The sequence below is a fragment of the Herpailurus yagouaroundi genome, unplaced genomic scaffold, assembly GCF_014898765.1.
Source record: "Herpailurus yagouaroundi ecotype Mexico unplaced genomic scaffold, PumYag 159, whole genome shotgun sequence".
Lineage (NCBI taxonomy): Eukaryota > Metazoa > Chordata > Mammalia > Carnivora > Felidae > Herpailurus > Herpailurus yagouaroundi.
Genome location: NW_024412400.1, coordinates 15492660 through 15508586, shown reverse-complemented (window position 1 = coordinate 15508586; position 15927 = coordinate 15492660). Strand labels below are relative to the sequence as shown.

Sequence of the window (15927 nt, the reverse complement as noted above, 5' to 3'; positions counted from 1 at the left end):
TACATGTGATAATGGTTATATCCACCATTTTCTGCCACCGGCAGAAATAATATATATATGTTATATATATTATTATTATATATGTATTATGCCAAAATAATATATATTATAGAAAATAAAGTTCCCATTTTGTATAATTTTTACCCAAATTCATCTGAAATGGAAAACCATGGAACTGGATAAAACTCACTTAAGGGAAGAGCAAGAAGAGAAGCAGAACATAAAAATTTAAGAGTCCAGGGAGATATAATAAGAAAGAGTATTCAGAGATGTAGGATGGAAACCAGGACAGAGGAGTGTGGTTGAAACCACAGGAAGAAAAAAAAAAAAAAGCTCAAGAAGGAGTTATGAACAAGAAGGAAGAATTAGCCCTCAGTTTGATAATTTGTTGTCAGTTATTCTGGAGAAATTCAAGGCTTTCGTCCATACTAACCAGGATTAAATTCAAACATCATGACTAGGTATTCACAAACTGCTGCCATTTAGCACCAGTTTGCTTTCCCAGACTTTGCAAAGTATACAGATCAAAATATGCACTATAAATCAGGAGATCCAACTTTCAGTGCTAGGACAAACTGGCACACTAGCTTGGTGACCTTGGGCAAGCCTCTTCTCTTGGTTTCTCTTTTCGAGCATAAAACAGTTCTATTTCTGGGGCACCTCGGTAGCTCAGTCGGTTAAGTATCGGACTTTGGCTCAGATCATGATCTCATTGTTGGTGAGTTTCAGCCCCACATCAGGCTCTGTGCTGACAGCTCAGAGCCTGGAGCCTGCTTCAGATTCTGTGTCTCCCTCACTCTCTGTCCCTCCCTGTCTCATGGTCTTTCCCTCTCTCTCAAAAATAAACAAACACTAAAAAATACTAAAGGGGCGCTTGGGTGGCTCAGTCGGTTGGGCCTCTGACTTCAGCTCAGGTCATGACCTCATGGTCCTTGAGTTTGAGCCCCACGTCGGACTCTGTGCTTACAACTCGGAGCCTGGAGCCTGTTTCAGATTCTGTGTCTCCCTCTCTGTCTGCCCCTCCCTCACTCATGCTGTCTCTGTCTGTCTCAAAAATAAATAAACGTTAAAAAAAAAAATGAAAAAAAAAATACTAAAAACAAATACCATTTCTAAAATGTGATTAGTAGTCCTAAGTAAACCAAGCTGGTATATCTGGAGTTCATGTACTTTTGCTATTCTTTTCCATCCAGGAGTGACTTCTTACCTACTTTTCAAGGCCCAAACTTACCCTGCTTGCTTTGGAGTCTCCCTGAACTATATCAGCCATAGATCTCATTTGATATTTACCCAAATTTCCTCCATTTGATATTTACCCAAGTTGTATATGTGTCTTGGCTTCCCAAGTAGACTGTATAAATCATTTCACAACGGGGACCACTCCTTATAATTATTTATAACCTTCACAGTACCAAGCACAATGTCTTACATTCAGAAGACATTCAACAGATCTTTGTTCTTCCACTGTTTTGTTAAATTTTTTAAAAAGTTTATTTATTTTTGAGAGAGAGAGAGAGAGAGAGAGAACACAAGCAGGGGAGGGGCAGAGAGAGAGGGAGACACCGAATCCGGAGCAGGCTTCAGGCTCTGAGCTGTTAGCACAGAGCCCAATGCTGGGCTCAAACCCATGAACCGTGAGATCATGACCTGAGCTGAAGTCAGACGCTTAACCAACTGAGCCACCTGGGGACCCCATGTTCTTCTATTATTAATTATAAACTGTAAGCACTTTCAATTTTTCTCTTTTTGTATTGTTCCCTGTTGCATTTATGGATACGAAAATAGTTATCCAGACTGAATGAACTTACCATACTAGTAAAAAAATCATTTAGCTATAAAACAGAGATGATGAAGATCAAAGTACCTGACAAATATCACCGGAAGAGGAGTGGTGAATCCCTGCAAAACTTACCCTTTAAAAACATGTTTCTTTCATGATTACCCTTCGGTCCCCCTGGTACGTTCAGCTCTGCTCCACTTGTACACATAGAAATACACTTTATTTACCAATGTTAACATTAGTCTAAAGCTGTAGCCACAACATCCCAATAATCTGAGTGAAACTGAAATTTTCTATTGATTATCCAGATTATTGTAGGCTGGGTTTTAACCCTCATCCTCGCATTTGCTGGTGAAGATCTAAGCAGTGCACTGTTTAGAAATGCCTGCAACCAATTTTTCTGCCTGTGACATAAGACAACGCCCAAAGGGCAGCTATTCTGCATGTTTAACACGTTGTGCACAATGCCGAGACACCAATCATGATTTTGACTACTACAATGCCACAGTATGCTCTGTAGTACGATAGCTTTTATTACATATTTAAGTAAAAGTTACACCTCATTTTTCTCTGCTTGATTCTTATTGTTCTTGACCCTGTGCTCTCCTTGTGACCTGTTATTTTGAATTCTAAAAATTAGAAAGCTTATTCTTCAAAAAGAGAATATTGCTTCTCTTTCACAGGGTCTAAACCACAGTACACAGGGGTGGACTTTATTAGTGAAGACTTCTCTGTCCTTTTGAAATATATATATTAATACTCGTCTTTACCAGCCTATTATGAAAATTGCCATAATTAAGAACGAGCTAATGTGTGGAAAAGTAAGTAGCATACACCCCATGACATAAGAGCCCTTAATGTTTCTTATCAATTGTTTGCTTACCCACTAATTTGCAAAATCCAGCAATTCATAATGGATCTCCTTATCAGTGTTGAAAACTCATGAAGTTCTACCACACCCACTAATTTCTCTTTCCTTTGACTATTGCTTATCATTGGATTGTGTAATTATATTACTGATATTAACTGCTCTGGGAGGCATTCCACTACATTTGAAATGAAACGATCATAATCTATAACAATACTTAAGAAAAAAAGAGACATAAAATTCGATACCTATAATTTTCCCATCAGCAATGGTGTGGATGTAAGTTTTTTAAAAATAACAATTAGTACTTGGCAAGAATAATGCCAATTAGCTGCATGCTGTCTTTTGATGAAATATAATCATATTTCCTTCTCAGTTCTTTAATAAAGCTGCATTTCTCATTTTAGTTCACTTTCAATCAATCCAGAAATGAAAACTTATCAATGTGCATAAAACAGTGCAAAAGGAGAAGATATTTTATGGTTTTTTTAAAGTAGTAATATCAACTTTGCCTACAAGTAAAGCACTTCTCCACAGTCCCTAAGAGACTGAATGCTCCATGAGGACGTTGAAGCTGGCTAGTAGCACGCGCTCAATAGATATATATTAACTGCATGAAAACCACACACAGATTTAGTACTAATGGACTAAATGAGCAAGTTGCATCAAAAACTTTTTTTTTACATACTCACTGTTCATTTTATATAATTTTGTGCCACTTTTTAATTTGCATAGTTCATTCAAACACATTAACTTATTTGATCCTAGTGCCTTCTGCAACAGGTAATATTTTCCCCCTCTTTATGGATGCGTACAGAACCTCTAGAACCTCAAAACTCCCTCGTCGATAATAGATCACTCCCTTTGTTTAACCTTGTTATGGCCGGAGAGCTAGATTTCTACAGTTAAAGTGGCCTTCCAAATACATACTGAAATATTGATAGATGAGATGATACGGTGTCTTGGGTTTGTTTCAGAATAACCTAGGGATGGCAGGGAGTGGGCAGTGGGGTGGGCATGAAGACAATATGTCATTGGCTCAAAGCAGCAAACTCTTGAAGCTGGAGGGCTGCTACACAAAGTGCTATCTTTACTTCAGTAAACGTATGAAATTTTCCACACTAAGAGTTTGAAAAAAAAAAAAAGCCAAGGAGAAAAAGTAAATAAATAAAACAGTCATTCTCAAGGTGTTCTGCTAAAGATAAGAGGATTTTTGCTGTTAGATTTTAAACTAACTCCACCTACCCCCACATCAGCTACACGAATCTAATATAAAATGACTCTTTTATGTCCAACTGGAAATTGGCTAAGTAGCTTTGCAGTGCAGAACTTAATAGAAGGCCTCAAATACTTAAGATATATAGAAATGGCCAAAACTCTCACATTTTCGTTTACTGGGAACACTATACTCTGAATGCAACATGACATCCGTAGAATGGTGTGTTTCTCATTGTTGCCTACTTTTTACAAAGTCAGGTAGTAAAATAACAAGAAAAGTGAGGTCTAACTCACTGTATATAAGATTTAACTGTGTTCAGCAAGAGCTATAACTCCAAGTTATATGTTCCTAAACATAAACCAAGGCCTTAGATAATCACCATGGATTGTTCTGTGAAATTATAGCTGGACTCAGCAAGGCAATAAATATGAGCTTTTCCCCCCAAAAGAAAACTATATTGAACCTTCAACTACTAGATTCCAAGTATGTCAAGACAAACACACCAAACATTAGTGCTTTGCTTTTAATAGAAAGTAGTTTGATGGAAACTCTGTTATTCAAGAAATCAGAAAAAAAAAGGAAAGAAAGGAAAGGAAAGGAAAGGAAAGGAAAGGAAAGAAAAGAAAAGAAAAGAAAAGAACAGAAAAGAAAAGAAAAGAAACCCAGTTGTATCTTCTCTGAAATCAACTTTTTATATAATTTTCCCAGCTGAGGCAGAACAGTTCTTTAGGGTCCTGGAAAGGAATTCAAAGAATAAGTACTCTGATCAAGAATGTTATTATGACCCTCTTTTCTTGGGCCACATGCCCAAGAGGGAAGGAAAGAACATCTACCAGGCTGCAGGGTCCCTTATGAGATCCCTGCTTGTGGGGAGCCCAGAGCACGAGCAAAGGACAGATCACGGGTCACAATGTAACAAAAACTACGGGAAAGCAAGAGACAGCAACAAGAGCATCACTGGTCACTTGCACATGTGGACATCTGTGGCTTTTCCCTTTTTCAAGCTATGCTTAGAAATAAACTTAAATATCAAAATAATTTAAAGGTTACTGGCAAGAAAGATAAAAGGATATATTCTGATTTGAAGCATGGCAACATTATTACCACCACAAACAGTAATGAAAGCAATTACACTAATAAGACAAAATTTTAAGGCAATTGTTATTTCCTTCTCTGAATTAACACACAACATTTTCATCCATCTTCCCCAAATCAGATTGCTAAGGAAATAAAATACATGCATTCACTGCTACCTATACAAAGAGCATAATATAAACTTAAAGAATTGCTAAGAGATGCCTCTAATTAGGTGTATTTCTTTGGAAAATAATTTATATTGACTTATTTTAACTATAAGTGTAAGATCTAGAAAAGGATGCAAATATGTAACTATATAATAGTGAAACACTGCGTGTAGCAATTAATATTTTCCTAACTTAAGATAACCTTCCAGTAAGACAAGTCTGAACAACTTCAGACATCCTTATTAGAGTTTATCACGAAGAGACTGAAAGATCTGCACTTACATGAGATAACAGAGCCAGCTCCTGGTGACATGTGACAGCATTCCGATTGGCTTCCATAAAGTATCTCTGCGTGCGCTTCCGCTCCCGTTCCAGCTTCTTCTCCAAAGCCAGCTGGGATGTAGATAAGTTGTCTAAATACTTCATCATGACATCTGATATCATCGAGCTGACTTCTACGATATCTGGGCGGGCTTCTGCATCAGGAGTGAGGCACCTAAGAGAACATAAGCTAATTACAGCACTCTGGTCAATGTTGGGACCAAGGCCATGGGGTGTGGAGGTCAAAGTTAAACCCCACTGTGTGTCCACCATGGTGTCTGCACCCAAGAACACCTGAGATAAGATGGACATCAAGCATAGTTTTGAATCCATGACTTCTCAAAAGGTGTTTGGAATGTTTGGGAAGCCGAGGGAGGCAGCACTGTTCTCTTTGCAGTTGGGCTGACAGGCAAGGGCTACAGGCTGAGCGTGAATTGCTCCTCAGGTCTCAGGACAGGTGGATACGGTCACCCACTCCTGTGTGAACTGGTTATTTTCTATAATCACTGCCAAGTCATCACTCAGTGAAACAAAGAGGGATCCCAAGAATGTAGGCCCTGATGACCACCCTGATGCACGAAACGAAAGGAAGGTGTTTAAGGGATCACAACGTATTGGCTTTTCCCAGCTGTACAGCAGCAATATCAACCCAACTTGATTAGTGTGAGCCTTACAAAATATGAAGTCATAAAACTAAAATGCAATCCAGTTACTCAGAGGTTTAAGATGTCTGTAATATTTTTTTTAAGTAGCTAATGTGACACATTGCATGCTAATATTTTCTGTGATTTGGAGGTAGGAAATGGCAACCAGCTTATTAAAGAGAGTATTATTTATGTCACAGCTAGACAGTAATACAAGGATATTCAAGACACCACGGAATCAGTTATCATGATCATTGTTAGTAGGCTTTAAATACTTCTGGTACTCACTATGATATTTTAACTCAAATTCTCTAATTTCACTGAAGCCATGTTCTTCTTAATAAACTTTACTTTATTTGGACTTTGAGAAAAATACCTACTTTGCACATCTGTATTTGATTTAGCAACCTATAGTTCATACAACTTTCACCTATACTGATGTCTCCAGGAAATATTGGGGAACTATTTTATTTTTATTATTATTATTCACAACATAAGACAAAATAAGACTCTAAATTGTTAATTTGCTAATTACTCTTTTAGACTTGATTATGAGTAAAATATACATCTTTTAACTAGATTTTAAGACATTATCATCTCATACTTAATCTTTGTGTTATTTCTTGCTAAGGCAGTGGTCTTGCCCTCTGGTTATGACAGACACTTTACACATCTGCTCAATTCATATTTAACAAAGTTCGGTCTTTGCATTTATAACAAAGAGAGGCAAGAGATAGTAGAGACAAGGCCAGCTACATAATTTGTGGAGTTCCCAGTGCAAAATCAAAGTGTGGTGCCCCAGCAGGGAGTGAGGAAATCAATCTCCCTTCCCATAGTCCAGGGTCCTAAATGATGGTAGACAGGAGACCCTCAAGAGACTTCAACCTCCATGCCCACATGACGTACTTGATACCTGAACTGGAGGTGGGCAAGAGGCCCCACTGTGTCACCCACTCAGCGCACCATGATGCTACCACCCTGATTAAGGATGGCCTCATTTTTGCCTCACCCGAAGATGCCGGCAGGGCACATGCTGCACCCTGATCCTCTCCTTGTCTGCATCCACAAAGCAGAATACAGGATGTTGACACACCCAATCACCACACCAGGTAGAGAACAGTAGCAATGATGGGACAGGGACAGGGTCAGGAACAGGGAGCCGGAGGCCAGGTAGGGGCCAGGGCGTCAGGAGCAGATGGCTGAGAATCTATGTCAGAGAGGTAGGAAGTTGGAGGGACCACTTATGAACTGAGGCTCCCCAGCCTCAAACATACATGCCCCTTGCCTCCTCAGACTTAATTTCCAAAACATAAATTTAAAGATAAAATTATTAAGAATCTCATGACTTTTAATGCAGAGGCTTAAACACTAAGTGCAGGGCAGTTTTGAGTATGAGGCCATAGGCAGTGAGCATTGGTCATAGATCATCCCTGCTTAGATATTTCAGAGAATTCTTAAAAGTGAACAGATGCTGGGGCACCTGGGTAGCTCAGTCGGTTGAGCGTCTAACTATTGGTTTCAGCTCAGGTCACAATCTCACTGTTCAAGGGGATCGAGCCCCACATCAGGTTCTGTGCTGATAGCAGGCAGACTACTTAGGATTCTCTCCCTCTCTGTCTGCCCCTTTCCTGTTCTCTCTCTCTCTCTCTCAAAATAAACAAATAAACATGAAAAAACAATTTTAAAAAAGAGTGAACAAGTGCTTCAGTGATTCTCCAATAAAATAAACAAAATTGTGTTGTAGCAAAAACCTAGGTCGTTCTACTCACCTCACCCCCTTTGTCCCCACTCTGCTCTGAGAGACCAGATGGAAAGAATTAGAAAGATGTGATGTTCAGTTGTATTCATTTTGTGTTTCAAGAAACAAAGAGTTGAGGATTATGGTGGTGTGAGTTGTTCCCTTTGTGTCTCTCCTTCAATGTATAACCAGTAGGGCATCCATAAACCGACAAGGTTTCTTCTGCACAGCACACCAGGATGGTGGAGTGATCCATACATCCGTATAACTGAGGGTGAGTGGATCGGACTTCATGGAGGTGGTAGAACCAAGGATAAAGTGTCAGAACTGAGGGAGACTGAAATTCTAAAAAAGGACCAAACAGACATTCTGGGGCTGAACAACCCGACAAATGGGAGGAGGAATGCATTACAAAGCACTGTAAACACAACAGATCAGATGGAAGAGAGAATATGTGATCTGGAAGGTAGGAATCTGGAAATGATTCATATGGAGGAGAAGAGAACTTCTATTTTTAAAATGACTTTTACAAAGTGAAGAAATCCTATGAGAGCTATCAGACTGCTTTAAGAGAGCCATCAAAAATAATGGGTATACCATAAGGAAAAGAGAAGAAGGGGGCAGAGAGGCAGTTAAAAAAATAAGAGCTGAGAACTTCCCAAAGCTGGGGAAAGAACTAGACATAAAAGTCCACGAAGCTAATAAATCACCTTACTGTCTCAATGTAAAAAAACTTTGAGACACATTATAGTGAAGCTGTCAAAAGTCAAGGATAAGGAAAGAATCTTAAAGGCAGCTCAGGAAAAAGAGACTAACCTACAAAATAACTCCCATTAAACTATGAGCAGATTTCTCTGCCGAAAATCTACAGGCCAGAAGAGAATGGAATGATTACTCCATATATTTATTGAAATATAAAAATCTTAGGCAAGAAAACTATCCAGCAATGTTATCCTTCAGGCATGAAGGAGAAATAAAAGATTTCCCAAACAACAGCTGAATGAGTCTACCACCACTAGACCTGCCTTACAGGACATGTTGAAAGGAGCTCTTCTGCCTTAAACAAAAAGACAGAAGTACCCAGATTTTCAAGTAAGGTGATAAACAGAATCACAAAATTGTACACAAAATTGTACTTCTATTTCAGAATAGGGTGTTAAACTATAACATAAAGGTTAAAGGATAAAAACGTTAAAAAAAAAAAACCTGTACATGCCAACAATTTAGTAGTAAACATATAGCATAAAAAGAGATAATTTGTGACAACAAAAATATAAAAATGGGAGAAGGAAAATGACAGAACTTGTATAGACAAATGAAGATTAGTTGTTATCAGCATAAAATGGACTATTTTATCTATGAGACATTTTACATAAAGTTCATGGTAACCACAAAACAAAAATCTAGAGCAAAGACACAAAACCGCAAAAAAGGGGAAACTGAGAAAATTATCATAGCAAGTCGCCAACCTAAAATGTAAACAGAAACACAAAGAAAAAGAAACAATAGAGATACAAAACAACCAGAAACTAAAAGACAAAATGGTAGTAGTAAGTCTCCATATACCAATAATCACTGTCAATATAAATGGATGAACTCACCAATCAAAAGGCACCGAATGTCTAGATAGATTAAAAAACAAGACCCAACCAAATGCTGCCTTCAGGAGACTCATCTCAGCTCCAAAGACAAACATAGATTCAAAGCGAAGGGGTAGAAATTGATACTCTAAGCAAATGGTAACTAAAGGAAAACAGATATAACCATACTTATATCAGACATAGTAGGCTTTAAGCCAAAAAATATAACAAGAGACAAAGAAGGTCATTATATAATGACAAAGGGGTCAATACACCAAGAAGATATAACAATAATAAATATACATTCTCCCAAGATCTTCGCATCAAAATATAGTAAGCAAACACTATCAGATCTTAAAGGAGAAATAGACAATGCAATAATAGCAGACCACACTATCAGCAATGGATAGATCATCCAGAAACCAGCATTACCTTGATACCAAACCAGATGATAAAGACACCACAAGAAGAGAAAACTATAGAAAAATATCCCCGATGAATACAGGTGCAAAGATTCTCAACAAAATATTAACAAACAAAACTCAAGAATACACTAAAAGGAGAAAACACCATGGCGAAGAGGGATTTATCCCTGGGATACAAGGAAAGTTCAACACATACAAATCAATAAATGTAATTCGTCACATCGGTAAAATGAAAGATAAAAAATTACTTAATCTCAATACACACAGAAAAAGCATTTGTCAAAATATAACATTCTTTTATGGTAAAAATCCTCAGCAGATTGGGTATAGAAGGAATATATCTCAACATTAAAAAGTCCACATACAACAAACCCACAGGTAACATTATACTCATTGGAGAAAACTTGAAAGTGTTTCCTCTGAGATCGCAAGCAAGGCAAGGTTGCCCACTCTCATCATTCTATTCGGGATAGTATTGGAAAAATCCTAACTAGAGCAATGAGGCAAGGCAAAGAAACAAACAACACCCAAATCAGGAAGAAAGAAGTAAGATTTTCTCTGTTTACAAATGATATCATCTTACATATAGAAAATACCAAAGAGTCAATCGAAAAAAACTGTTGAAATTAATCAGTGATTTCAGGAAAGGGGCAGGTTATAAAACGAACTTACAGAAACCAGTGGGGATTCTTTTATACTAATGATAAAGCATTAGAAAAAGAAATAAAGAAAACTATCCAAATTGCAATAGCATCAAAAATAACAAAATACTTAGGAATAAATTTAACCAAGGAAGTGAAAGATCTATACAACAAAACTACAAGACTTTGCTGAAAGAAATTGAAGAAGACACAAATAGATGGACAGACATTTTGTGTTCATGTATCAAAAGAGTAAATATCGTTAAAATGGCCATACCACCAAAAGCCATCTACAGACTCAGTACAGTTCCCATAAAAATACCAAAGGCATTCTTCACAGAAATAGAAGGAACAATCCTGAAATTTGTGTGGAACCACAAAAGGCCCTGATTAGCCAAAGCAATCCTGAGAAAAAAGAATAAAACTGGAGATAACACACATCTTGATTTTAAACTATACTACAAAACCCTACTAATAAAAACATTATCATCCTGGCATAAAAATAGACCCATAGACCAATGGAAGAGTATAGAGAGCCCCAAATTTAAATTCCAGAATATATATTCAACTAATATTTGACAACAGAGCCAAGAACACACACTGGAGGAAAGATAGTCTCTTCAACAAATGATTCTGGGAAAAGTGAAGAAATATATACAGAACAAAGAAGTTGCCCCCCTATCTCACATCACTCACAAACATTAACTCAAAATCAGAGACTTAAACATAAGACCCGATACCATAAGACTCTTAGAAGGAAAGGAAGAAGCTCCTTGATATTGGTCTTGGCAATGATTTTTTTTTTAACATGATGCCAAAAGTAAAAACAACAAAAGAAATGACAAATGGGACTACGTCAAACTCAAAAGCTTCTTCCCAGCTTCTGCTCCTTAATTAACAAAATGAAACAGCAGTCTACAGAAGCAGAGAAAATTTTTACAAGCCACATATCAGATCTACATCAAGAACAAAACACAATTTAATAACAATAAAACAAATAACCTGATTAAATTGGGCAGAACTAAACAGATATTTTTCCAAAGAGGACATCAAAATAGCCAATAGGCACATGAAAAGATGCTCAACGTCACTAATCACCAAGAAGACGCAAAGAAAAACCATGATGATCTATCACCTTACAACTGTTAGAATGGTTATCATCAAGAAGACAAGAGATAAAAGGTGCTCGTGCGGATTTGGTGAGAAGGGAACACTAACACTGTTGGTGAGAATGTAAATTCCTCCAACCACTACAAAAAACCTTATGGAGTTTCCTCAAAAAAAATAAAAAATGGATCTACCATACGATCCAGCAACTCCACTTCTGGGAGTACACCCAAAGGCACTGAAAATAGGATTTCAACAAGGTATCTGCACTCCCATATTTATTCACAAGAACCAAGATATGGAAACAACCCAAATGCCCAACATCATATGAATGAATAAAAGAGTTGGGTGTATATGTACAATGGGACATTATTCAGCCATGAAAAAGGAAGATATCTTCCCATATTTGGCAGTAGAGATGGAACTTGAGCACATTATACTAAGTGAGATGACTCAGAGAAAGACAAGTACTGTATGATATCACTTATATGGAATCTAGAAAAATCAAAGCTACAAAAAAAAAAAAAAAAAAAAAATAAATGGTGGTTATCAGGACACGAGATGTAGAGGCTATAAGAATGATGGTAGCTAAGTGTACAAACTCGCGATGAGTAGTAAATAAGCATAGAGACCTAATGCACCGAATAATGAATATAGATAATAATACTGTACTGTAACTATATGATATGATAAATATTTCTTCAACAGCAATCATATTACAATGTATCAAATATATACAATACATCATTATGGAGACATTGTACACCATAAATTTACAAAATGCAACATGTCATATTTACTTTGGGGTGGGGGGGAAAGAAAAAAAAACCAGAGTGGGGGGGGGTAATGTAAAGATCCCTTTGTCCTTAAAACTAGCTGAAAGCATTAATTTTGTTAGTCATCATGACCGGCTCTGAAACAAAGCACCAGACAGCTTATGCAACCAGGCACAGAGAGAGAAATGTAAGGCAATTGAAATATTTTGTGCATAAAAGGAAATGTTCTTCTTTTTAAAAAAGTAAACAGACAGTACTCTCTTAACAGTGTACTGGAAGGTAAAAATAGTAATGTTGGTACTGGGCAGAGCAACAGAATGGATTTATTTTCTGCCCAAACTCTTCAGGGTTGCTAAGTTATCCTCCCAATGTAAAAGCCTACTAGGAAAGACAAGTTCCAGTGACAGAACGTGCTTGTATGCCATGTGAACGGACAGGAAAAAGGAAAGATTCTACACATTAGAAACACTACTGCATGAACTCTACTTGAGACCGGGTATAGACAGTGAAAATGAGATGGGAAAGCAGAAGAAGGATAATGTAATTGGAAACATCATCAAGTATGAAATTAAGAATGAGTCCAGCAAAGTTTCCCATTAATGGCTATCTTATATTTCAAAGGCTCTATCATGTTGTTGTTGATCAGCTCTGAGCCTAATTTGCTGAGTCATAAATTATTATTAAGACCAACTTTTACCTTTATATATTCCTTCCATCAATTTCCTAACGAAAATAGGAAACTAAAAAAATAGAAAATTGAATTTGCTTCCTTATTCTTTTGGAACTTAATTTTTAAAGACTAAAAATCCAAAGCAAATTAAATATGTAATTGCATAAAATTCATGGCTGAATTTGGTTTTATGTATGTCAAATTTTGTAAAGATAAAACTTTGTGATGTGAACCCAGACGAGTCTCGAATAACTTAAATGAAGACCACATCTGCTACAGAATGCACACATCTTAATGTATGATCAGTTACCAAATTAAAACTAAATCATCAGTTCTTACTTATTATAGCATCTCAGTGTTTTGAATTAAAAGTGTCCTTATGAACATTTCATCCCGAGTCCCCTGATAGTGATCATTCATCCTCTTAAACATTCTGGTGACAGGGAACTCACTCCCCACCCAGCAGCCTGCCTCACTATGGGCATCTCTAATCCTGACACATACTTCTTTTTTTTTTTTTTTAAGTTTATTTATTTATTTTGAGAGAGAGAGAGAGAGAGAGAGAGAGAGAGAGCGCGCACAAGAGAGCATGAGAAAGGGAGACATAGAGAGACAGGGAGAGAGAGAATCCCCAGCAGGTTCCAACACCATCAGTGCAAAGCCCAACGCAAGACTCGATCCCATGATCCATGAGATGATGACCTGAAACCAAGAGTCAGACACTTAACTGGCTGAGCCACCCGGATGCCCCCGGCACATACTTCTAACGGTGAGCTGACCTGGGCCTCCTTGGAACTCCACTCCATGGTTGTGGCTCCACTTTTCTGAAGTCCAGAGAATAAACTCAGTTGTTTTCACATTTTTGGTGCCATTCCATTTTCATGCTTGTATCCCAAACTTGTTGACCCAACCTCCAACTCCCCCCACTTCTCTCCATCAACACCACCACTATTTCAGTCAGATCCACCATCATCTCTCGGGAGATAGCTAGATCCGCTTCCCTTCCCTCCCCCAATCCTTCCTGTCTATTCCCCACGGAGCAGCCAGCATGATCTTTGCTATAGAAGAAATTTTCACTATATGCCAGCCTATAAATGATCTTAAATTTTCTCCTCAGTACTTGAGATAAAAATTCAAAGTCCTCAACGTGGCCTAGTTGATCTGGCCCCCGTCAGCCTCCCCAGGCCCTCAGCATTCTTTGGCTATTCTCTTCCTTACTTGACCTGCTACATCTCCAATTTCTTTTAGTTCCTCAAACTAATAAGCTCTATGGTCTATGAAATGTTTTCTCTACTCTGTTTACTATTTGAGAATTAGTGGTTGTTTAGGTCTCGGATTACATGTTCTTTCTAAATAGAAACTTCCCCCAAGTCGCTAGACTAGGCCAAGTCCTTCTGGACTCTCTCATTGCTTCCTTTACCATTCTTCATCAAATTTATCAGAACTTATTTTAGATACTTAATCCCATAAATAGTAACACTAATATTATTAATAACAATACCTAATTTTACTGACGGTTCACTTGATGCTGGCACTGTGCGAAAAGCACTAGAAGCGTTATCCTATTTAGGCTTTGGAACCAGCCCATGAGTAGTTACTATTGCTACCTGTACATCACAGATGAGAAAAGGGGTTGAATGGAAGAGTAGGGATTAAAATCCAGCTGATTCCAGGGGCACCTGGGTGGCTCAGTTGGGTAAGCAGCCAACTTCGGCTCAGGTCATGATCTCACAGTTCGTGAGTTCGAGCCCCGCGTCAGGCTCTGTGCTAACAGCTCGGACCCTGGAGCCTGCTTCAGATTCTGTGTCTCCCTCACTCTCTGCCCTTCCCCTGCTCCGTCTCTCTTTCTCTCTCAAAAATAAATAAACATTAAAAGATAGATCGATCGATCAATCAATCAATAAAATCCAGCTGATTCCAGAATCTATTGATGTTCTTAAACTTTACATGTAATATTGGTATCTGACTCCTCCACTAACCTGTTAGCCCCAAGATACATGGATACCAGTAGCCAGGGAGCCTGTCAGAAGCAAATTATGGTCCCGTTTGCCCGGTGCCACAAACTCAGAATAATGTCTCTGTACATTTTCTCTGCACCACCCCTCCCCTGGTCTTTATGGCACTCAAATACCTATGAAAAGGAGAAATTAAATGACTAAATCTGGTATTCTTGTCTTCACATCTCCGGAGACTTCTTGAATTTTTAAGGCACTTTCCAGAAAACAAATAGCAGATAATAGGATCAAATTGTGGAGACGAGCAATTTAAATACATTTGTCTGGATTCATTAGCAACAGGGCATGATCTAATATATGCAGAATTCAGATTATTCCGAAAGGGGTTTCAGCTCATTTCCCATAATATTAACAATGATAATTGCCAATATTGCTTAAGATTTACCATTTGCCAAGCTCTATGCTAAGTGATTTTCATAGTTACTTTGTATAATTATCACACCAGCCTGATGAGTTTGGTATTATTACAGCCCCCATTTTAACTGGATGAGGGAACAGAGATGCAGAAAGACGGTCCAATGTTTGTTCAGAGTCTACAGTTAGTGAAACTCAGCCCCAGCTGGGCCTGGGCCCCTTAACTGTAGGACAGCACTGTGCTGAACAAGGAAAGTTTCAATATGTAATCCTACAAACTGTGAGATTACCTATTAATGTGAACGACAGGCTCAGAGGAGAAAGTGAAGGGAATACATCTCTTACATTCCATCAGAGGTGGTGCTAGGTGCTGGGGCAGGTACAGAACCAAGTTTAAAGGCAACTGGGCAGGAGAATGGACAGATATTCTATCTTGGGGGAGTCTGGGATTTCTATAATAATAATGAGGATTTGACTGAGCTTGATGGGGCAGATAAGTAGTCTTGAGCCAACTTAGGAGCATACATTCATATATAAATAACAGC

The 15927-nt window shown here is 38.0% G+C and overlaps 1 protein-coding gene across 16 annotated transcripts in view; it reads right to left on the bottom strand.

The window, feature by feature from the left end:
- NEK10 (NIMA related kinase 10) overlaps nt 1-15927 on the bottom strand; it is a 230833-nt gene that overhangs the window by 78261 nt on the left and 136645 nt on the right. For all 16 annotated transcript variants that reach the window (XM_040480008.1, XM_040480012.1, XM_040480014.1 and 13 more), the window contains one exon: nt 5394-5607. In XM_040480008.1, coding sequence (XP_040335942.1) covers nt 5394-5607 — 214 coding nt within the window. The remainder of the gene's footprint in view (nt 1-5393; nt 5608-15927) is intronic.